This window comes from Tachypleus tridentatus, chromosome 1 (assembly GCF_004210375.1).
Source record: "Tachypleus tridentatus isolate NWPU-2018 chromosome 1, ASM421037v1, whole genome shotgun sequence".
NCBI lineage: Eukaryota > Metazoa > Arthropoda > Merostomata > Xiphosura > Limulidae > Tachypleus > Tachypleus tridentatus.
In genome coordinates, this window is record NC_134825.1 from 50406402 (window position 1) to 50432265 (window position 25864).

Genomic DNA, 25864 nt, shown 5'->3' on the forward strand with positions numbered 1-25864 from the left:
AATTATTAAAATGTGTAAAATATGCTGTGTTTTGATTCAGGTGAGTGTTTCTGTCCATGTTTTTCTAATCAAACTTGTCCCATGAAGATATTATAAGAAGAACATTTTCACGTGAAAAAAATAGCTAGTTGTATACAAATATTTAAATATGTGCATACCTAATAATTTTTGCAGACAAGGAGTTTATTTTTATAAGAATGAATGAAAGTGACTGTTAAGTTTTTTCTTTCAGGTTCACATGAGACTTCAGTAGAGGTAAAACTTTTTTTTTTCACTTAACCATCTCATCATTTAAACTTGATGATAAGTTAAATAATCAGTATTGGTTTTTTTTTTATCCTGTCTTGTCCTCCTTTTCCCTTCTCTCTACTTTTCGAAACCTGCTTATGTGGACATCTACATCATATTGCTGTGTTCTTCTACCATCGCAGGAACAAGTCAATGGAAAAGGTGATGTGACTTCTAGTGGAGGGAAGGAAAGTAGAAGGTATGTATTAAACTTTTATTTTTTTTCAAAAGAAGTATTTTTAGTGAGTAAATATAATGATTATCTCAAATATGTAAAATCTTTATAAAATATAACTTTTTTGTTATATTTAAGTGAAGTGTCATTGTGATTAGAACAAAATAAGCTATTTTAGTGAATATGTTAGACATTAATAGTGTCATGAAAATAATTTAATAATTGAAATAGACTTAAATTGATTAATTCCATCAAAATAACCAGCTAATTAAAACTGTTAATTTCAATTATTATTATTATTATTATGTTTGATTAGTTCAACTATCCAAATCTTGTGAGGTTGATTTATTGAACATAATCAGTAGATGAGTCTTGTGGTTAATCATATTATATTTATTGCCTGGTTGTGATATCAACGAATTATGTTACATAAATGTTTTAATTGGTCTTAGTTGTTCAACATGTTTTATATATATTTTTTAATATGCTGCATATTTAAAAATGTGTTTCAATTAATATAAAACAGGTTAAAATGTATGATGTGTCTCTCTAGTATGAAAAAAAAATAAATTGTACAATTAATCAGATTGATATTTGGTAGATGTGTATATGTGCAAGTGCAAAAAACAGTTTCCTGTGGAAAACTTTTGAAGGTTTTTTTTTTTACTTTTCTTATGTGATGTTTTTATTCATATACAGAATTACAAATACAGAATATTATAAGGACTCAAATGCTTATTATGGTGCTGAATAAAGGCACTTTAAAATTTTATTTACACTTTTTAATGGATTGGTCATTTTGTGTGTAATTCAAAAACCATGAAGCTATATGTATTAGAACTCTGAATGTATTAAGTGTATCTTTGTGAAATATGGCAAGCTTTTAGTAAACTGTACAAATCTGTCATAAACAAAACAAAAAAATTTAATAAAGTATTTATTGTACAATTTGTCTGTGAATTCTCTAAGCTTGCACTGAGTCAATCTGAGTGCAAAATTCATTTTAAGAAAAAAAAACAAACTTTTTTTTATCATACAGTTTTCATATTTCATTTGTATAACCTTTATAATTTCCTAAATTATTATCAAAAGTTTTTAGGATAAAATTTTGAAATAAGTTAACAGTATTCTTTTTCATCTTTGAATTCATCAGTTTGGGGGTTTTCATTTTTTTTATATTCACTACTTCAACTGTTCATTTTTGAACATGTAGTTTATTTTGATTTTATGGTTTTATATTTTGATTTGTACCATATGAATAGGGTCATTTCATGTTAAATCATCCAGGGGCTGCAGGTGACCTCCACAGCATGCTTTGAAAAAATTTACATGTGCTCATCTACCCATATGATGAAAAATTGCCAAAGATTATATCAATATCTCTAATAGTTTCTGATTTACAGCCCTATAAATTTTTTTTTTTTTTGGCAAATTCAGTTTTGGGCAACTTTGACTGCTTAAAGCTGTAAGAGTAGATATCATGACTTTTTGTGAATATACACCAAGAAACCACAGCAGATATGAAAAGTACACTCAGTAGTAACCCACATTAGCTTTAGAATTGCAACCCTGTTATTTGTAACAGATCTTTATTGTACAGAACCAACCAGAATTTTTAGAATATATGGTGGTAGGTTTTCCTCTCTAAAACAATGATAATAGCTTTCTCTGTAGTAACACCGTGGAACTTAGATTAACAGTTTCTTCTCATTGTCTCATGCAAAATTGGTGTAACCATATCAAGCATCATTATTTATGGTAATTGCAAAAGCTAAAATCATGTGATATAAATGCTCTTTATTTGGGGAGATTTCACATGATTTAGTAAATTTGTGCTAAAACTTGGCACTGAATAATTAATAATAACTGTTCACCTGTATGATTCTTTTGAAAACTTGAGCTAGAAACTGCTAATCTAGTTTGCCTGTCCTCACCAGCACTTTTGTGTCTGTATGTCCTTTTAATTTATAATTTTGCTGCTTTAAATCAGCTGTCTCTAATCCAAATGACAAAAGACTAAAAATGATCTACTTTTACTTTGAGGTGAAGCCATAGTAAAATTGTTAGAACAATAGCTCGTGATTCTTTGCATAGGTATATGGAAACATTTTCATCAAGTGTGAGCAGTTTTTGTTGAATACCTTTGCACATATTGCTTATATTCATACCAAATTAAAAACAAATCCATAAAAGTTAAATATGTTTTTCTATCAGATAAAGCTTCTATATTTTTGTGCAAATGAAAAAGAAAAGGAAGAAACTCAATCAAAATAGGAGATGTTATAGCTCAGGTATTTAATAATGGATTGTTTTGAAATTTGGTATGTGAAATAAGTGGCCATTAGAGCATATTCACTGAAATTATGTGCTGGTTTGGATTACTACAGTCCAAGATACAGTAGCAAGTTAATTTTGCTGCATGATACACTACCATGTTTTGTACTTATTAACTAATAGGTATACTTCTATAGAAATTAAAAGTAGTGTTGGCATACACAACAACAAGTTGTATTTGTTTTCACACTGTATAAACAGTGATTTTATAACTGAAGTAGATACACTTTTTCGAATAATCTTACACTTACAATTACGTAGTTACAGTTTTAAAGTTTATAAACTGTCAGTTCATAGTTAAAGCAGGGATGTAGACTGTCAGTTATGGGAATCACTGAAATATTTGCATTAAATATTACATGTTGAAAAGAAATGGTTGCTGTGTGAGAAATATCTTAAGAAAAAATTGACCTACCCCAGGTATATCTTGACTGTAAACAAATGAAAAAGAAATTATATTTTTCAATTCAGGTGCATTTGTTTTGAACGTGTTTATTTCATGCAGCAAATGCCTCTTCATTGCAAATATTAGTAATTGTATGAAGTCCCATAACAAGAAGATAGGAAAATGTCTTGCAAATTACTAAAAATTTAAATTAACAGGTTTGCATGCAATGGACTTAAGTGCACCAGGTGTCAAGAAAGTTGATCTGTGTATTTTGGTTTTATTTATTACATTGTAGTTAAATGTTCTAAATCTTGGAGGTAAAGATTCCAAACCTTTCTGAAATCTGATGGACTAGGAGGAAGGGGGATTTATGTGTAATTGAATCAGAACTTGTTTTAATTTAGTTCTTGGTGGATATACTGTGGTGTACACTTTTACTTCATGGTTTCCTTAAAGTGGTAATTAACAATAACATGCACTTAAGGTACTGTATGTTTTCATGTAACTTCCATCAATGTTGTGCTGAGACAGTACTGACTTGAAGCTGGAACAAGATATTTGATCAAAATACTCAATAAATTAAAATTAACTCTACCTCTTTCACAGTCACCACATTGACAGTTTACTGAAATTTAAAGTTCTGGATGGCTGACGTGAAAAACATGTCTGTCAGTTTTAAGTAATATTGTAGGATCATGGTAAAAATCTTTTGGTCTTAGCAAAATCAGTTGTTACACAGTATAACTGTATAAGCAACAGTTCTGAAATCCTACCTATAAGCAGTGATTAAGCAAGAATGCATAGGGTATATCACAATGTTAATTGTGTTTCCTCTCCTCTGATTATTAGATGTAGGTGAAAAATAAACATTTTAAACTATTTTTTATATATTTACCACTACTATTTATCTACATTTCTATTTGGCAGATATTTTAATAAATGGTCTTGAAATGTTTAATAGCTGGTTGTTGTTTCAGAGCATATTCTCATACATTTATTTTATCATCCCAGTAGTAAAGGTTAAGTTGTTTTTTTTTATAATACACTGCTAGCCAATTACATCAAGCAATAATTTGTCTTCAGTCAAGACAGTGAATATGTATAACATATCCTGATGTTGATCTGGTATTTTATATTATCTGGTAAGATTAATGCCAAATTTAGTCCAGTGTAATGATGACAGCTTATATAATTGATATTTAAAACCATTTGTACATGGTGGGACTTCATAATCACAAAATAAAGGAAAAAAACAAAGATAGTTTTTATGTTTCACAAATACTTTATTTATTAACAACCATAGTTTCACCAGTAAAGGCTGTATCTGATGATGCTTTTACTTGTAAAACCATGGTCACTAATAAATGAAGTATTTATGAAACATACAATTAATTTTCTTTCTTTTTTTCTTTAGTTCCAATAACATTAATTTGTCTTCTGTAATATTTCTATGGGCTAAATCCATTTTTGACAGAAGAGGTAGGCCAAGTACTGAACAGCAGAATTTCTTTGCTAACTGATCAAGTAGCTAAAGAGAATACAAACACCAATTATATAATAACCAACAGTGATCTAAATACCTCACCAGCTTCTTAGAATTCTAATTTATAACTAATTAATACTTCACAAACTTTTTTTACTTTCTATTGGTATATATAAAGCACATATCCTTACATAAATATTAGTTGAAGTTACTAGATTATTACATTATCATTATGATTTATTGCTTCCTCTAGCAAATATCTAAATTAAATATTGAAAATATAGATTACAACAGTATTGTGCTTCACATTCTTTCTGCACTTCATTTTGAGGATCTCTAAAGGGATACAGACAAAGTTTCACTTAATGATGTCTCACTAGGTTTTGGAAGAAAAAGGACAATGTCTCACTCAAATATTTTTTATATAGTTTACCTTTTTATTTATTTTTTCAGACATCTCGTAAAGAAAAACTTGGAGCAATTGCCCACAGTTGAAAGGTCTTTCAATGAAAAACTTCTTGAATATTTATAAGAATTAGAGAAATTTTGATAGTCGACTTCAATTTGATTACCTCATTCAAATCTTATAATTTTTCACAAAATGTGCATCTTATGTTTTATCAAAGTAATTCCAAATTTTTGCAAAAATGTGTATTTATGAATAGAAATGCAACATCGAAGTTAGTTTGTTTTAAAGTGAGAGTCAGTGATCATGGAGGTAGACTTTGACTGGTGAGATGTTGTCCTGGATCTTTTAAATTCAGTGAATGTTATAATGCTTGGAAAATATGGGTTTGATACAAAATTGTTGTGGAATGGTAAGTTTCTTCATGTTTCTTTCAAAGAAGCTAGAGGCACAAGGTATTAAGCAAACTCAAGTGTACCCAATCAGAAGCTTTGTAAGTAAGTAATGTAAGTTAAGGCTGTATAATGATTACAAACAGTACTATGTATGATAAAAAACCTACAAAATTTAATTTACATAACATTGTGTATATTTCTGTTTTGCATTGTACTTAATACTTGCTTCATTGCCTTTTAAATAGACTTGAACATTGCATTTCACAGTCATTTTAGTGGAAAACAACATTGTTGCTTTTTTATTAAAAGTAAGACATAGATATAAATTTGAAATAATTATAACTGTATACTGTACTAAAGTTGTGACAGTATAATTAACTAATTTTATTTATTGATAAAACCAATTTTGACTCAGTTTTCTGCCTTTTTCCTTTTAGAGGAAGCAATAGTAGTAGCAAGAGAAAGAAGAGAAGTCGAAGCCGTGGTCGAAATAAAAAGAGTCGGAGTAGAAGTCGGGGTCGTAGAAGTAGAAGCAGAGGAAGGAGAAGCCGATCTCGTGATCGTGATCGTAGGAGACATAGTAAAAGCAGAGGCAGAGAACATAAAAGGAAAAGCAGGTAATTAATATGCTTGCACAAGAAAAGGGGTGTACAAACTTGGGCTTTAGGTAATACTTTCTGACCAACCCTGATTTGTTTTTTCCTGAATATCATACTGTACGTTTCTGTATGTCTAATTGAAGAGGTCGTAAGAAATTATGAGATTTATAGTTTTAGAAGAAACTTTCATGTTATTATATGTTTCTTTGTTGGAAATTTTAAATTTTGTGATTGTGATGAACAGTTCTGTTGTTACAAAAAAAATTGAAAGTCATTGAACATGTATTAAATTTTATTAAATATGATAAGTTCTGTCTAACTTTTTCCAGATCACAGAGGTATTTGTAATATCCCTTAGTTTTTTTTTACTTTTTGCAGTGGATATATTTAACCAACTTGCTGCAAATTTAGTCCAACTTAATAAATAGTGTCAAGTCTACAGAAATAATGTAACACAAAAACATTTTCAGCAATGAGAATATTGTGTGTAGACACTTTTAAGAAGAAATAATTCATAACTGTTTTTTGTTCTAAACAATTCATTAGATGTATTTATTCATCCCTATAGGAGTTCTGACTACTCAATTTTTAAGCTAAAGTGCATGACTTCTGAAGACATGTTATTTATTTTACATTGACATCAATACTGTATAATTTTTTTGTTGTTCAACTATATATAACTGTTGCTTATTTTTAAAGCTGAATTTTATAATTAACTGTTCAGACTACCTGTTGTGTAATCATAAAAGGGTGGGAATGAAGGACTGTAGTAATAAAACCATTGACAAAGAATGGATGGTTATACTCTCAAGGTATATTTTTTGTAAATTTAAACCTTTACTTTGGGATGGTCATCTAAATTATTAAAACACTGATGAATGCATTGTTTACAGGAAACAAGATTCTATGGAACTATGCAGAAATTAGTTTGATTTTTGTTCATTTTTCTTTGTAAATTATATTAAAAAGTATTAGAAATTGGTGGAATATCATTTTTAGTTAAAAATTTTGAAACAGCTAGAAGTGTTACTTGAATATTTAAATTTTATTGCAGGTGTGTATTTTACACGAGATGCTTGCTTTCAAAGGATCGAGTTAGGACAATTTATAAACATAAGTTTTGACCCAGTAAACAGAACTGATAGTTCAGTTATGTAATGAAAATATTTATTTAAAAAAAGTGGTGTTTATTTTAAGTTCTGGAACTCTATCTTATTTTAGAGAAAGTACATAATAGATAAGAACTGTTTAGTTTAGAATGAATAAAAACTGTTTTACAGAAGTCGCAGTCCTGAACGAAAACACAAAAGTAAAGAGCGAAGGAGGTCCGGTTCACCACGAAATGAAGTGAGAGAGAGGTGGGTATATCTATCATTATGTAGGTAATTGCAAACCAGTACACATATGAAAATGATTTTATGATGATGTAATGTCAAAGATTAACTTGAACTTTATAATTGTTTTTAAATAAAGAAGGTGATTTTGTTTAAACCTTTACCTCCACACACGTGCACACGCACACACACAGGGAAAAAACTTCTATGGATGAAAATGTTTAAAAATATTAAAATATAGTTGAAGCTAACTATTGAGAATATTAAGTATCTTTGTCTTTTATTAATTCATGTGTCTGTTTATATTGATTTAGCAAGCTATATAATGTTTGTATGTAACTGTCTGAGCTTAAAATGGGACAGAATTACCATCAATGTCAATATTTACATTTGTTTTTGCAAATTGTGAATTATTATGTTATTTTCCTTTCAGGCCTCCTCCACAAAGAAGTCCTTTAAGGTATGAATGTTCATGTGTTGGAGCTTGAGCAATTGTGGGAATGAAGAAGTTCAATTAATTTGTCTTAAAGTGTATAATTCATTTTGTTACATCAAAAAATGTTATTTGTTAACATTTTACTATTCTTGTAGTTGCTTATGATAATTGTGGCTATCTGAATACAAAAATGTCCATTCTTACATCTAATAGTTCTTAATTTACAAATAGTCTCAGGAAGAAGGTGTTTAAGGCATAAGCTAGATAGTCACAGATAATAATGTGAGATTATTTTATCTTTAATGCATAAACTAAATAGTCATAGATAATAAGGTGGGAAAGTCTCTTGTTTTTAAATAATGCATAAATAACAATAAACTGGATGGTTACAAGTGATAAGGTGAAGAAGGTCTTGTTTTTAAAAAATAATGTGGTGTCTATAGTATCACTGAATAACAATTAAGTACTTCACAGGTGTGATTTCAAGGTTTTATTTATTGACCTTCAAAGGCCTGTAATGACCTGGTGGTTAAGAACACTCAACTTGCAATAAGAGGATTGCAGGTACAAATTGTTGTCACCGAACATATTTGCTTTTTTAGTTGTGAAGGCATTTTAATATGATTTTCAGTCCCATTATTCTTTGGTAAAAGAGTAATCCAGGAGCTAACAGTGGGTCATGTTGACTAGCTGCATTCTCTCTTGTCTGTAACTGTTAAATTAATGACAGTTTGTACTGTCATGTAGCTTTGCATGAAATTCAAAACAAAACATTGTTCGTGGTAATAAAAGTGAGTTAAAAAAGAGAAAAATTTATAATTCTTGTTGGAAGTCAATTGATAGTTTTTTTTTTCTTCAACACTTAATCAGCCCTTACACTCGTTAGTGAAAGGGTCCATATTACGATGAAATGTTATGCATTGATCTTGGACATTATTGGGGAAAAAAATCATAATATTCCAATAAAGGAAGGGATAATGTGCGATTCTGTTTACATGAGACAAAGCTCTTTGAGTACAGTAGCAAAGGGTGTTTTAGAAAACAGTTTTAAATTTTGCCATTTTTAACACATTAATAGAAAAGTTGTAAGTTGTTCTTTCATTGGTGTAGGAAGTTAATTACATGAAACTATTGATTAGTATTAATTTTATAAACTTAAAAGTAGAATAATGAGTTAAGGAATTCATACTTCCAAAAATACAATTTACTCGTAGAATTATGAAATACAGTCAAATTAAAAATGTTAATGTATGCTACTTGTTTTTGTTAAGGGTGATAAAGTATTGAGATCTGAAACTGTCTGCAGGAAGAACATAATAGCATATTCTATGTTGTACTAATATCAATAAATTAGTTTTATAATTTTGTTAACCCACTCAAGGGCTAAATGTTTTCTAACGGTAGTGTTCTTTATTATTTATAGATTATTTGGACTCTTAGGAAAATCATGTTGCTTTTCATATTTAAGTTTGGTTAGATGCATATTAAAGAAACTAGTATTTCTGTAATTAGGCTGCACTTAATTATTTCATGATTGGTGTTATCATTGGTCATACAGTGCTGAATTACAAAATCTAAATCTTTCTTGAAGATGCTTCATTTTTTCTGGTTAAATAAGATGTTACAGTTATTCTCCATCTCTTGTGTTTAACCTTCGAAAATATACGAGAAACATAAGGAACATTCAAGAAATATATTAAATGCAAGTAACTTCTAATTGCACATCTTTTCAATAATTTCACTCTAGCAGGTCTAAGTGATAGGCCCATATTAAACTCTAAAAACCTCAATGTAAGAACAATGTATTAGACTTCAATGAAAAGAAAATATGGACTACATTAGACTTCTCTAAAATAAAACTCCTATTATAAGAACAGTAACTCCCAAGTAACCTACAGAATAGTGACAATAGTTTCACTTTTGAAACTTAAGAATCAATTATAAAAAAGTCATAGGAAAAGAATGGATATCTCTGCAAGTTATTTTAAGACTGTGAAGTTAACATAACTGATGAAGTTAATATTTTGTGGCCTATTAATATATATATATATTAAGTTTTACTTTTTAATATTTGCTTTAAGTTAGTGAGGTAGATAGTTTCTTATTTGTTTGTTGTAGAAATTAAGTGCTTCTAAATATCTATTGAACAAAGACAAATCAGTTAAGATTATCTATGTGAAGAGACTTAACTACTATTAGTTACTTATTCCATAAGTTGGTAAAAATCAGTCTCAGTGAACTGTGATTTAACTTGCAGGTAATACTAATAATTATAACAAAAGGGTTTAATTTATGTTGGAAACTGTAAGCTTCAGTGAATTCCAAAGTCCTGTGAAGTAAGTAAAATTTTAGAGATTGAAATATTTTAGCTAAATATTAAAAGTTTAATGAATAGGTTGGATTTAAATGTGCCATAATTTACAGTTATTTATTCACAAGTGTGTATTCATCTGTCTCTGTATTTGGAAAAATTTTAGTAAACATTACAAGTTTTTTTCACACAAAAAAGAGATGATTTTTTTTAAGTGTTATTACTCAAGATTTGATTGAATTTGTGGAAAGTTTGACTTACTAGTCTGCACACAAGGTCATATTCATGTTAAGATTAAAATACGTTTAATCACCTTGCAGTTTTCAGATTTTGTTTACATAATCTCGAATCTCTAAATGAAAATAAAAGTTTTTTATCTGAAAAAATTATATTTTGTCTTTTGTGTTTAACACACAGTTATAATAAATTGTTTTATTAAATTTTGAACACATCACTTTAAAAAATTGTGACATGCTCAGTTTTACATACTTTTATATGGAGGGTTACAAGAGTTATTTTAAATGCACTTTTGAAATGTTAGATTTGTTTTCTTTGTTGAAAACAGTATTGCATTAATGTATGCATGTTATATTTGGCACAGAGAACCAAATGAAGAGCTCAGTCCAGAAGAGAGAGATCAAAGAACTGTGTTTTGCATGCAACTTTCTCAGAGAATTAGAGCTCGTGACTTAGAAGAATTCTTTTCTGCTGTAGGAAAGGTGATAATTTTTTAATAAGCGAAAAGATTATTAAGGATTAAGTGGAGCAACTGTAGAAAGGTTTTGAGATGTTAAGATATGTAAAACAAGTCTAAAGTAATAATAGGAGTTAATTTTATGATTAGTGTTTATATATATATATATATATATATATACACATCATGTTTATTATAATTAACAGATCTAGTTTTTTACCTAGTTCATTTAGCTTTGATCACAGATTTTTCCTTATCATACTGAACTGCATTTTGTTTCATAGTCATCAAGATTGCAACTGTTGGTAATATCTGTAAAATTTGTTACATCTTTATTTTACCTTTATGTTATTGTACTAAATACAAAGGCCAATAAAAAAAAATCAGTATAATACCTTCACTTATTATTTCTATTTCTGCCAAATTCGAAATAGAAGATAACTTATGACAGTCATAAATTATTTTTAACTACAGCATTTTCTCTTAGTAAAATAAAGTGATTATAATTTTAATAAATCTTTCTAATTTAATGTTTGTTAACTATCATGATTTCTTATTTAGTAGAATTTCAACTTCCTGTTGGAAGATTTTGTAAGTTTTTTGTTTTTTCAGTCAGTACATAAATGTAAGTACAGTAAACTTTTCTGTATTTTATATAGGTACGGGATGTAAAACTCATCATGGATAACAAAACAAGAAGGTCCAAGGGAATTGCTTATGTAGAATTTCAGTTAGTTGAATCTGTTTCATTGGTAAGTTTTAGTAAGCTGATTAACTATTATTTTATTGTTTTTGTTTTCTGAAGAGCTGTAGTTTAAGGTGAGAATAGATGTATTTTAACAAAATTTGTATGCCTATTTGTAAGATACATTTTATTGTTGTGAAGGGTAAAATTTATGATATTTTATAAACTCATTTCTTTATTAAGTGAGCAATACTAAAAATGCTTGTACAAGAAACTGGTATTCTTTTATGAAAACAAACTAATTTGTCCAAACTTTACCTATTTTTAATCTTTGTCTTGTTTAAAAATAGATATTGATTATTTAGAGAAAAAAAATATCTACAGTATATTAATACAATTTTCTCTTCTCATGAATATATGTTGTGTTACTTTTCAAGTGATTAAATTTGACTAATAAAGTCACATGGTATACATTATTATTCAAGAAGGAAGGCAGTCTTCCAATTCTTACTGTTTAGAGAGGGAAATGCTTTTCTTGCAAGTTATGTTCTGACAAAAGTGGGTATTCAAACATTAAATATTTAAAAACCGTAAAGTTTTCTTTAATACTTTATTCAAAATAGGACATCTTTTCTAAAAAAGTGGAATTTGTTCTGTCTCGTTTCATAAAGAAAAATAATGCACTGTAATTATTCTTAGTACAAGTATTTAACTAATCTCCTCGTTTGGGCTGTTTTACTTCACTGAAAGTTGACTTCTTTTTTACTAATACAGCTATCATTTTGTCTTTTCTGGACAATGGAGTGCCATAATAAATTACTGGTCTTTTACGTTCTCACAGTGAAAGTTCTTAACCCATTTGCATTAAACTTATTACAATTATTTTAAATTGAATCTATTTTCTGGTGAAAAACAATTCACTAAACTTGTTTAAACATATGAATATGGGTGGGTGTTAGGTCAAAGTACTCATGCCTCAAACATTTACAAAGTTCCATTCAAACTGTAACTAAACAACTGTATTATTAATGTTTGTAAATAAGCTTGACATCAACAAGTAGTGTCAATTAAAATTTTTATATTATCTGAGATTTAATCACTTTAATTTTTAAAGGAAGTATACAAATAAATTTTCAGTGTATGACTTTCAGAGCCATATGACTTAGTAATACTGTGATTTCTTATTTATAGATTTTTCTCAATGCAAAATTGATTCAGATTGTTCAAACAAGTAGAAGAATTTGCTGTAGATACAGAGAAGTTAGAACATAAATTCTTAACTTTGTTTTCCCTTAGTTTACTGAGCTATCTGTATATTTGTTCAACTCACATTGACACATTCTTCCTATGTCCTTTGTCTTTTAAGAAATCCTTTAATCTCTTTCCCATTACTATTGGACCTGTGTATAACCAATGGAAAGATCAAATTGTGCACTGAAATTACATGATCATCTATTTAGTTTGAGCCATAGAAGTCAATAATTTGCCATCTGAGTCCAATGCATTTGGACCTAAGATGTTAATCTGAGAAGTAAAAAAATTTATATAACCTATTTATAGGTTAGTTATAAAGTTGGGTAGATCAGAGTAGTTTTTTATTCCCTAATTTAGTGAAAGGTATGTTTTTATTTTTCTAAAATTTGTATTTGAAAGCTACATTAATTATTTAGAAAAACATAGCCTTACTAAAACAAGCACAGAGTGCAAATGGCCTAAAGTCTAAAGTAAGTGATAAATTTCTTGTTTTTATTTATTGATATATATTTTTAATTAATGTGACTAAAATATAAAAGTTAGAAACTTGTTAGGTTATATAAGAAAACTTAAATGGGAAAACAATTAAATAAAAAACTTCAAGTTTGATATAAATCATACAAACACACAAACCAACAAAAAATTTGTTGGTGTCCAAGGGCCTCACCTCTCAAAAATGGTGTCACCATTACTTTTCTTTCAGAAATCATGCCATGATATTTTAAGAACAGTATTTTTGGTTGAGATCAATTTATCTCTAATATTTATAGTTTGCTATAAATAAGAAGTTCTTGTACTTGTGTGTTTTGTTTAAATTCAGTAAGCTTAATAGTATATTCAGTAAAAAAAGGTTTTGTCATCTGAATAGTTTTCAATCGCAGGCCTAGCTTACCATGACCCACCATCCAGAAAGGGTTAAAGCATATTTTTATTTTGTGATCCGTATGGTCTCCTTGTGTAGTGAAGACAAGCTATTTGTCATCCACAGGTAGGTGGGAAAACTGAAATTTAGATTGTTTATGAAAATTAATATGTAAAAAAAAAATATATATAATTGTACTATTTTCTTGTATTTCTGTCATTTAAGGTTTGATGGAAGTTATTAAAGAGTAACATAAAATTGTATGGTGTTTTTTTCAGGCTTTAGGATTGAATGGGCAGAAACTTCTAGGTGTACCTATAATTGTTCAACCAACTCAAGCTGAAAAAAATAGAGCAGCAGCTAGTGCTAATAATCTACAGAAGGGAAATACTGGCCCAATGAGATTGTATGTGGGCTCCTTACATTTTAATATTACTGAAGATATGCTTAAAGGAATTTTTGAACCTTTTGGCAAGGTTTGTATACAAGTGCAATTGACTTTTTTACAGCTATTTACTGATTACAGTTCAGGCTGCTCCTGACAAAATAAATTTTACTACAAAGTAACTGATTTATAGATTGCAAAGAATTGTGTGAATCAAATAGATAATAATACTTTATAGTTGAGAATATCTAGGGTTCTCACAGTAATGTACTTGCATTTTACACTGCTTGTTGTTTCCTTTTATAAATGTAAACTAATTTTTCATGATTAGATTCAAAATGCTTATCTTCATCTGAACATTTTCAAATATCACTTGCATAACTTCTAAAATTTTCTAAATAAATATCAGATTTTTTCAAAAACTTTATATTTTATCTGTTATTTACCCTAACTCTATATGAGGTCTGTTGATTTCACCAATCTCGTAACCATAAAAAAATTAGGAAATGTTATAAATTTCCACTATTTTCTTTCTGGAATGACTGCAAATTGAAACAAAGTTTTTTATGTTAATTAGCTTAAAACTTGTAACAGTATACATTAGTTTATAATTAAATTTTATTATTTTCTTTCCTTTTGAACCATGTCTAACTATTATTTGTGCCACATAATTTACAAGTTGATTGTCAGATGTTTAGCTCACTTTATGATATTGAATTACATAACACACAGACTAGCTCTAACATATTAAAAATTAGTACTTATTTTACTCTAGTTAACCTAAGTTTTCAATTTTAATGTTTCAGTTATTTTTTTTAACAGTGAATAAAAATAGATATGAAAAGCAAGAAATGGAATGCATAACTGTTTCTGTTTTTTGCTCTTGATTGGCATGGAACTCTACTTTTTTATACTGATTTTACTACTGCATTAAATAATTTCTGTTTAAGTAAATAATGCATCAATATACACAATGATTACATAAAGAAAAGGAAACATTATTCCATAACTGTCTTAATTTTTCTGGCTTTCTAGCTGTTTGGCCAAAGCCATTAAATATTTAGCAAACCTCATGGATGTGTGTTCTGTGGGAATTTAATTTTAACTGGAACGAAAATAGACAATTCTCTCTACAGACAACAAAGTACTATAATACTTCACTTTCTTGTAAAAACAAAACAACTTTGGCTTTCTAATGGTTATAAATAATATGGTCTTAAGTGTTGGAGAGAATTATTGGCATGTTCTGAAAGTGAGGATGTTACAGGTGGGTGTGGCAAGAGTGGTCTTGTATTTTATTACATTGTAACTAAGTAAGATCGAAGGTTATGAAAAAATTATGTTTTACCTGAATGATAAAAACATTGTAATGTATAATTTATTAAATTTAGTACTACTTGGAAGGGTAGTAACAAATTAAAGAAGAGGGAAGACAGATAAAAAAAAAATGTCATAGTTCTCATATTAGGAAAGATTGAGATTACTTTAAAAGTATTTCCTTGTAAAATTTAGAACTTAAAACTTAGATGATATTAATCTTTGATTTATTACCTGTGTTCTGATGCTGTTTATATATTTACATCTGTAATTAGGTAGTTTAATTGATGTTGGAATGTGACTCTTATTAAAGATTGTAATGTGCAATTTGACCTACCTTAGGTGAAAGATTTAATCATACATGTATGTCTCTTTCGTGTGACATTGTTTTTGTGCAATGTATTGTCATTAGTGAAACCTATAGAAGTTCATTGTGAACAGCTATGTGAAAACTGCAGTCTGTTTAGTTATGGTACAAAGTTCAGAACAAAGTATTTGTGTTTGCTCTGTGTATGGAACATTTTGACATACATATTCGATACCCAAAGTTTCAAAACTTTTACATGTCCCAGCGTGTTGTTGTGTGTACTGGACCTGGGTGTTTGGGTTAACTAGGACCCTGATGTCTTTCCAACTTGCTTCTACTAATGCCATTGTTGCTCAGGAAAACATAAGTTTCATAGCCTTCAATTTTATTATTTGAAATTCAGGTCCAGGAGATTTATAACCAGGAGAAAGCCAAAGTTTTTATGTATCACATGATGTATGAAATTGTGTTGTTTTCTCTGTAAAGAGAATTATGAAGTTTGCTTTCAGTTCAAACTTAATTCCTTCAGGAAGCACACCGCCTATCTTAGATAAAGTTTTTGTTGCATAGCTAAAAAGTCAGAAAAATTGTAATAGTTTTGGGTCATTGTCTGCATTTTGAACATTATTTGGTCCTTTATTTAATTAAATACAAAATTACTTAGTGCAGTAAAAAAGGGATCCTGATAAGTACTTCTTTTCATATTTTTCTTGTGTATTATTTATTTATTAATATAAAAGTAAATAAAATGTAAAAGTAGGAAACTTTTTAAGTTAGTTGAGATTAGATTAAGTACAATAAATAATATAATAAATAAATGTTTCTGAGGTATGCTTAAGAGTAAATTCATTCTAGAGAGAAAAAAGAGTAGTTTAAATTTATTTTGATTTTGGGTGGGGGAGTGTGTGAGGTCAGTCCAATTGATGAACTTATAAAACTTATAAAACATAAAATTATGCTGAAACAATTGTTTGAAATTTACTTAAGAGGTTTCAGATATTTCACAAATAAAATTTGAGATGTATGAGATGAAAAGTATTTGTAATCTTAATGTGGAAATCACTGCACTTGAACTAATATAGAGAATACTACATATATATATATTTATGGGGTAATCTATAGTAAAAATACTTGATAAAAACAGATTTTTGTGTACAAAAACTTTTTAAATGTTTACTAAAAATCTGTTAAATTTTGTAAAGATACACAAAGTTTATTAAATGTTATAGTATGGATTGGCTTTGTAGTGAGATAATTATTTTGCTAAGTTATACAGTTCTAGTCGTATTCAAATATAAAAAATGTTAAAGTTCTACATTTTTAAATATCACAGAACTAGAAAAGTTAATATTTTGTATGTGTTTATCTTTATTTGTTACATAGTGTTAATTTATAATTTAGTCTTTTCTATGTCAGATAGAGTAGAATTTGTGGTTGTTGTATGTAGTTTTCAAACATCAAATTGTAACTACTAAATTTTAATGATATTTCAGATTGACAAAATTGAACTCGTAAGAGACACAGAAACAGCAAGGTCAAAAGGTTATGGATTTATTACAGTAAGTTTTCTATAATTGTTTGCAAGAGTTGTATAATGCAATTAATCAAGTAAACTTATTTTATTTTTTACTATCTGATTAGTCTTATTTCTTCAACTTTTCTGATATATAAATAAAATTTGGGATAAGTTTTTTTTTTCATATTTTTTATGATGTTCTGTTAAAGTTACTCATCTTGCTATTTGTGCTCTTATTTAGCATTTTAAAAATACTAGTGTTTGTTATCCTGTTGCAGGTCTAATAACTTAATTTGGATTTAATTATCTCTTATGAGCAGACAAATTTTATTTTTGGCAAAAACGTTTCTACTGCAGTTTCAGAAGTATGAGTTTTACTCATATGGTTACACAAACATTTTACTTACATGTTTATTAAGAATTCTAGAACTTTATTTGTAATATAACAGTTTTGAAACAGAGTTGTATTTCACATGGCCCTTCAGAAAGCAGTTTTGTTTGTCACTCCAGCACTCTGGTTGCTTGATATATGGCGTGCTGTTTATGCATGGTTGGGGTTGATGAGTATATAGAACATGGTCCATGTACCTTAGCCACTGTATTTATGTTACAATATATACATATTTATTCTTTTTGATCCACAACCTTTTAATGCCATGGATGAGTTATGGATCATCAATTGTGTGTTGTGGCTGTGTGTGTACATAGCAAATTCAGTTTATACTTTACTATGGATTGCACCTCAGAATAAATTGCACTTGTGCACATCCTTTTTTTTTTTCTACTTGTATCAGATTAATTTTTTATTTCAAGGGCAAAGAGTGGAGTACCTTATTAGTGTACTTTCCTTTAATCTTGGAGCATACGCATTCTTTCTAGGTTGTTGCTTTCTGCTTGATTTCAATATTGTGTGCCTAAACTGGACCCTGTACATTTGCAATGTTGAATTCTAGCTTTGTGTGGAGGTAAGATCATATCAGAAATTAATGTTTTTTTCACAGTAAAAATGTATTTCTGTTAGGTTCTTACTTTCATTCATGCATTTCCCACCCTTCTTCCCCACTGCTGGGGTTCTTTTAAAAGTTTGCCAATTCTCAAAATTAGGATTGTGTACAAATAGGAAAGAGAGTTAGCTGCATCAGTATAGATGGTGCAATATTATTGGTAGAGACTAGTCACATGATACATAGATATTCAAAAATGGTCCGAAATTAATGGGTGATATAGACTGATGTGCTTAGTGTAATATTTTTAGGAATATTTAGAGGGCAGAAAGAAGATTGAGATAGATTTATGTGAGAAAGGTAAGTACTTATTGGAAATAGATTTTCAGCATAAGAAAAATGTTAACATTAGTATAATTTGGAGTTGTGGATAAAACGATCTTTTTTTTGTTGTTGTTTAAGCTGTCCCATCATGTTTGTATCATTTGGGAATTGAGATGCTTGTGTCTTCTGTTTTCGTATTTTATCTGAAAGTTGCATAATAAGGACTTACATGTTAGTTCTTGACAATTACATGAAAGTAAATGTTAGAAGATCACACGGTTTGCAAGAGTTAGCTTTAGTGTCAAGAATTGCACTATATTAGGGTCTGTTTCATTAATTATGAAATTAATTATTCAGATATGTACTGAGAAAAATAAAATAATCTTCACATACTTGAATTATATTTTGGCAGTGAATCCAGTTGTTAAACTGATGAAAGAAACAGATTCTAATTGTTAAATCAGAATTGCTTTTGCCAGTGTTGAGGTGATAAATGATTAAAGGAAACACAATAATGTATTTATAAACCATTTACACATGCTTAGATATACCATTATTAGAGCAAACTCTATTTATAGTATTTAAAAAAAAAAAAAAAAAAATTATCCTCATGTCATTATAAATCACATAGTAAATTACTTGTGTGGGATTTGTATATTAGTATTGGCCACACACACCATGGCAGATTTGTTCAGTTGCAGATTATTATGTACTTGCCATTTGATGATCATACATCAAATTTCACAGTCCTGTTTTAATGTCAGTGTATTGTCTACACTGTTTTTTATTTCATTATTAGCATAAGGTAAGAAACCAAATTATATTGCTATTAATTGTTATACTAATTGTAAACTAATTCCATTCAGAATTTAGCTGAAACAAATAAGTTTTTTTCCTTGCCCTACTATAGACTGATAGAAAATTGTGATGCTCTTGAATTTGAAAAAAAGTTGTCATTCTCTTATTCTTATCATAGAAAAAAATGAGGTTATGTTTTTATTGACTGCACTCTTTTTTTAGTTCCGTGATTCAGAAGATGCCAAAAAAGCACTAGAACAGTTAAATGGCTTTGAATTGGCTGGTAGACCAATGAAAGTGGGTCATGTAACAGAACGACTGGACACTTCCCAGGGATCGTCATTTTTGGACAGTGAAGAATTGGATCGAACTGGTATAGATTTGGGAGCCACTGGGAGACTTCAGTTAATGGCAAAATTAGCTGAAGGTTAGTGAAAAAACATGTTTTAATTTTTTTTATATACAGTAAAACTTAGTACGGAGCATAATTACTTAATACAGATGTAGAAATTATGAAGTTAATTACTTGTAAATAAAAGTAGTTATTTAAAACCAAATTGATGATCATGTAGGTAACTAAGCAATTAAAACAAACATCAAATTGTTATGTGAAAGTTGGTATTCAAGCAGTTTTATATATATTTATTCTTTAAACTTCAGTAATTAAATAGAACCTGCATTTCATTACATTTGCTCCTCTGACCATGTTAATAAAAATATACATGTTTTTGGATTTCATTTGTTTATTTTATACCAGAATACAAGTTTTTAGTCAATTTTTAGTTACTGAGTTTAAAGTTATAGTAATGAACTTATTAAAATAAAGACATATAGAAATTATGTATTTGCAGGGACTGGATTTCAAATTCCAGAAGCAGCAATGTCAGCACTACAATTACACACTGCAAATGCTGCTAACAGTCAGTCTGCTCCACCTATAGCCACTCAGTGTTTCATGCTTTCAAACATGTTTGATCCTGGAACGTAAGTATGACTTGTACACCTGTCTGCCAGTCTAAAATTATACAGCACAACTTGCTTTGTGTGATTTGTTGATAATGATATCAGATGTACAGAATGTGTGAAAAACATTAAAAGAATTAGGATTTTGGTGTTGCACTTGTTTTCAAGAAACTTCTCTGTGGCAGTGTTAAATAATTTTATTGAAGCCAGTGAACCATTTGTAAATGTAGAATACGTATGAGCCAGCATTGTACATTTTTAATTTTTGTTTAGGTATTTGTTCAAACAGCAATTGTTAATTGTGTTTTGAAAATAACTGTATCCTAATACGAATAGGAATTGTTCTGTTATCTTATTCTGTAAGAATCTATTTTTCTGGTTTAATTAAAGTAGTACTATATCCTTATTTTTATTATTCAGTTAATTTTTTTTTTCTTTACTTTGGAGAGCAGTCACCTTTTCACAACTGTCATCAGGCAGTGAAAGGTGATATAGATGTGGGATGTTGGGGGCTTCAGCACCCACATCTCGTTCTCTTAATTTATATTTCTATATTTATTGTTATTCCTTTATTTTATTTCTTTATGTGAGACTGGTGAATGAAGGTTAAGACTGATAGACGGTGTATCCCCACTGTAATGTGGATCCTACTTCCTAAGTCACATCCAAAACCCAGGGTACATTTTATATCCCACATTATAGCTTGTACCTTGGAATCTGTTCAATTAGTTCAGAATTTTTCTTTATAATTTTTTACTTTTTTTCAGCTTGTTTTTAGGTTATAATAAACTAACATAACACTGCACAACAAAGTTTTTGCTTCTTGAACACTGTTGAGTGTTCCTTAAAGATTTTTGGCTACTGATCATGAAAATCACATCCAAATTTGCCAATCACATACCGTTTCATTAAAATCTTCAGTTTTACTACAATGGAAAAATGGTATCAGGACAACTGGAATCCATCAATGCTTGCTGACTTCTGTTGGACATTGCAACATGATGCACCAGACATTGAATACAAATGAAAATCAGGAGCAAAACACTTAATTATGTTGAACTTTATAGTGTATTAGAAACATAAATGCAATTAAAAAGTTATTGCTGGTAAACAGTTAACTGTCCATTTCCCAGAGTTTCTGTGTGATGAAACAAAACCAAAACTATATTTGTGCATACCCACCAGGTACCTGTTGCAATCAGCAAAACTTTTCAGGAAGCAAAACTTTTCAAAAAATTGTTGTGCAGTGTAACTAATCATAGGTTTGGAGTTGGTGATTTTAACTCAGTCCTTCCTTTTGATTTTGTTTACTTAACTTTATTTGTATTACTTTTATATATATATAAATTATTCCATGTCTTTAACAGAGAGTCTAATCCATCTTGGGACATCGAAGTTCGTAATGATGTCATAGATGAATGTAGAAAACATGGTGGTGTGTCTCATGTATATGTGGATAAAGCATCACCTCAGGGAAATGTCTATGTAAAATGTCCTACTGTTGCTGCTGCTGTAGCATCTGTTAGTGCTCTTCATGGACGGTGGTTTGCAGGTAAGAAACTGGTGTACAAAAAATATGTTAACAATAGTGTGCAATAAAATGTTGTTTAATCCTGTGTAAATAATCCTTTGTTCAATAAGTACTATTATAAGTAGCTTCCTGTTTATAAGAAGTGAAAGAACAGTTATGTTGTGTCATTTACAACTTTATTTCAGGGGTAGCTTTTCTTCTGCTTAAGAAAGAACACTTCCTATCATTTAAAAAATATGAAGGCTGCTTCAAAAAGAATGGTCTTCTAATATAGAAACTGTTTTCATTTACATTGATTTTCTTAAAACATAATCAAACTAAATTTTCTGTATATTTTTGACAGTAAAAAAAGTACATACTTTGAGCTGAGAAAACAAAGTATACAAAGGGAATTCAATGTGCATATGAACATATAAAATATATTTAATAGACACAGCAGGGTAGATCAATATATTTAAGATTTTAATACACATACCTATTTAAAAAAAATTATTGATCAACTCAAATTTTTCGGGGAAGAGCTGAGAGAATATTTTTCTTGCATTCCACCTTTTCTAAAATCAAGTGTTTGTAATCAATAAACATTTTTACTGATAAAAAACAATTACAGAAAATACACCTAGAGTTTAAAACAAACCATGTTATAAATAGGTTGGATAATTACTGATATTGACAGACAGACATAAAAAGCAACAACACCCAATGGTATTTCATCATTAAACAAAGTAGTAATAAAGAGATAGACAAAATATCTTTTGTTATTGTCTATCACTGTAAGCTCGTGAGCATGTCATCGTTTCTGAAAAAAACACATCTATTACAACTGAATGATTGTCTAATACAAATTTTTCTTCAATTTCCCATTTGTTTCTTCTATTGTAACAATATCTTTGTTCATGTAAAGATGAGCTACATCTTTAGAATTGAAATTCTAGAATTTCACCATGGAATTGACATCATTTGTGTAATAAAGTTTGTTATCTAACACAAGGCTGTAAAAACTAGACTCATTAATTTTAAATAACAGACAAAAAACACTTTAAAGTTACTAAAGAAATTATTTGCATAACTAAAAATATTGTTTATCTCATACAGTGTAAAAATTGTTTTTAATACTGATGATTACACACTGATGTTTCATCAACCATAAATGTACTATGAACATTCAGAAAACTTCCTTGATTCTGAACACTTCAACCAGCCAATTCATTCTATAAATATAATTTTTTTTGTTCAACAAAATGGGTATCAAAACTAAAGCTGAGAGAAAAATGAAAGAAGCTTTGACAGATTGTTACTTTAAATACTGTTCATTGTTGTGAATTAACCTTAAATCAGCAATCATTGACCTTTAAGTTAGTGTCCTGTCTGACAAAATGTGTCTTGTTTTTTTGTGGCTTAAGATCTTTATTTTTGTCTAGTCTTCCTTAACACTTATTTGCAATATTGTAATATTATTTAGCTGTAATAATTTTCCACATTTGTGTTTATCTTTTTAGTTTTTGTTTGTTTTTCTTAACATTTTCGTGCAAATGAATTTGCATATTATTTTATTATAATTTTTTTTCGGGCACATTACTGTACACTAACCTAATGACTGCTGATATGTAGTATAGGGTATGGTCTTCTAGCAGTTTAAAGAGAATGTTCCATATATGGTTTGTGGTTTGCTTTTAAAATGTTGCAGTTAGTAAGTTAACAGCAAAAAACAAAAATATTTTTTTATGGTAAGTGCATAACACCATTACAATTTCACTTTTAAATTAAATTTTGTATATATATATATATATATATATATGTGTGAATGATTTATTTTCTTTTTCACTAGAATTAAAGTTGAAAATCTGTTATGTTAGAGGTCTAATGAATTCTTTGAGCAGCTGTAGTGTCACAAAACTACAGTCCACAGCAGAGGGTACAGTCAATCAAGGATTCATTAGGCATTCAGGTCACAGATTTTCTCTTCAATTTCACCTCTGATGAAAAAGAAAATAAATCATTAACATGTATATTGGCATTAAATTGATGATGTGTTGTATAATATCAACTAATGAAATGAACGAAATATAATATTATTCACATGCCTAAATTAATTTAAGTTACAATATGGTGAGGTAAAATGGACTCAAAACCCCATAAATTTTCATATTTCATGTCATTTTTGTACCACAGAAATTAATCACACTTGTAACATTCCTTTTGCAAAATGCATCTAGGTTGTGATGACATTTTACTTTGTGGAGCCATGACATCACTTTGTTACACACTGCTTAACTTAGTCTTTCTCAATTTACCCATGATAGGTCTACCTTTTGAAAACTGTAGGGTTTCTTATTTTATCTTTTACTAATGTTACAGGATGTAAACTATAACCTGTGTAAAATAATAGCATTTTGTCATGATATGATTATCTCACACTTCAAACATCTGTAAGTGTAGGACTTAAAATTCGTCATTGTGTGCGACTCATGCATCATTTTGTATGGTGTATGAGCCTATTAAAATTTGAGTATTTGAAGAAAAAAAACATTTATGACAGTTTACTAGTTGAGATGAGTTTGAACTGTCTGTGTGGAAATTTGATGTGCCATTAATATTTATGGAGTTTAATTTTGCAAAATTTTACTGTGATTAGTTAATAAGTAGTCTTATCTAATTAATTTAGAGTTTAACTTCTAATCAAATAAAATTAACTAGGTAATTCCTTTTCCACTTTAGGACGATTCATCACTGCTGCCTACGTCCCTGTAGTGAACTATCATGGTTTGTTCCCTGATGCAGCAAACATACAAGGGTCGTTATGAAAAGTATCAGATGTATTTGTTAACTGAATGTGACTCTTGTCTTTTCATTTTTGTATAAAACCACACAAAAAACCAGGTTAGGTATAACTTTCAACTTTGTCCAGTTAAATATAAACAATCTTACATAAACTCACTGGTTTACTGTGCAAGAGTAATAGTGAAGGAGTTTTTGAGTGGTACATTTTATGTTAAATCAGCTTGTAAATATCAAATTATATGACATTTCTTTAAAATCTGTAAATAAAACAATTTTCCAGGATTATTTCTGTATTCATTTTACTCATAACCTGATAAGTGTACACAGAATTATTTGTATGAGATCTTTATCCAGAAATAATAGCCAGTTGTGTTTGTTCTCAATACTCTGTGTGATTATTGTGTTTCATTACCAGAATTAAGCTGATTAGATGGATTTATTAGCAAATTTACTTTTAGGTCTGGCTGTCTGAAGTCAATGATAACTATATTATTAGTTTGTGTCTAAAAAATATAGTTTAATTTTTTGACATACCTCTTTGGTTGCAAATGTTTATATTAGATTTAAAAGTTGTAATTGAAGTGAATACATAGTAAATTGAAATATTTTTGACACACAACACAGCAGTGTGTAAAAAGGTAGTGTTTAGTTTTATCTCTTAAGTAACTGGTTTCTTATGTTTGGAATATAAAATAGTATCCTTTTATGAACATTATGAATAAATTTTCCTAATCCCAGCTCAAAGTCAAGACTTTTGTGTAGAAAGTGCTTTACATTATAATTTTGCAAATTATTTACATTAATTTGTTTTATACTTTGTATTTTAAATCTGTACAAAATAATTATTTTAACTAACATAACAAGTATACTACACCTTAGCTATTGAGAAACAAGAAAAATGTAAGTTGTTCTTAAGTTTTAGCTTGCAAGTGTAGTGTTTCATGTCATGGAAGTGACAGTATACATTATTCAGGTATAAAATACCAATAGAATGATTAAAAATCAGTGATTAATATTTTCATTGATTGGCTTGTTATAGGATATAATTGTGTTACTGTAAATGGTAAGCAAAAGACAGAACATGTTATACACTCCATATGTCCTCTTGTTTGGTTTGAGAAGAAATAGATAGGTCAAATAAAACTACCAATCAAAAAGGAAAGAGAATGAAGATATATCTGAGTAATTAATAACAAATTATAGTTTTTTTATACAAACATGGTATAATTTATACACAAATTTTTGTTTTGTCCAGCCTACATGTTCTACAGTTGTGTATAATTGGAACCAATGCCTGTTGAATTTCTGGACGAAATTTTCAACATTGAGTAATTGAACAACTTTTTGCTTACTA

At 28.9% G+C, this 25864-nt stretch overlaps 1 protein-coding gene across 9 annotated transcripts in view; it reads left to right on the forward strand.

Moving 5' to 3' along the window:
* Nucleotides 1-25254, forward strand: part of LOC143248384 (RNA-binding protein 39-like) — a 60796-nt gene extending 35542 nt beyond the window's left edge. For all 9 annotated transcript variants that reach the window (XM_076496746.1, XM_076496766.1, XM_076496772.1 and 6 more), the window contains 12 exons: nt 432-487; nt 5907-6086; nt 7349-7426; nt 7836-7862; nt 10751-10868; nt 11503-11595; nt 13923-14120; nt 17147-17212; nt 19458-19662; nt 20087-20219; nt 21566-21750; nt 24448-25254. In XM_076496746.1, the coding sequence (XP_076352861.1) occupies nt 432-487; nt 5907-6086; nt 7349-7426; nt 7836-7862; nt 10751-10868; nt 11503-11595; nt 13923-14120; nt 17147-17212; nt 19458-19662; nt 20087-20219; nt 21566-21750; nt 24448-24533 (1425 nt within the window). In that variant the 3' untranslated portion in view covers nt 24534-25254. The remainder of the gene's footprint in view (nt 1-431; nt 488-5906; nt 6087-7348; nt 7427-7835; nt 7863-10750; nt 10869-11502; nt 11596-13922; nt 14121-17146; nt 17213-19457; nt 19663-20086; nt 20220-21565; nt 21751-24447) is intronic.
* The last annotated feature ends 610 nt before the right edge of the window (nt 25255-25864 follow it).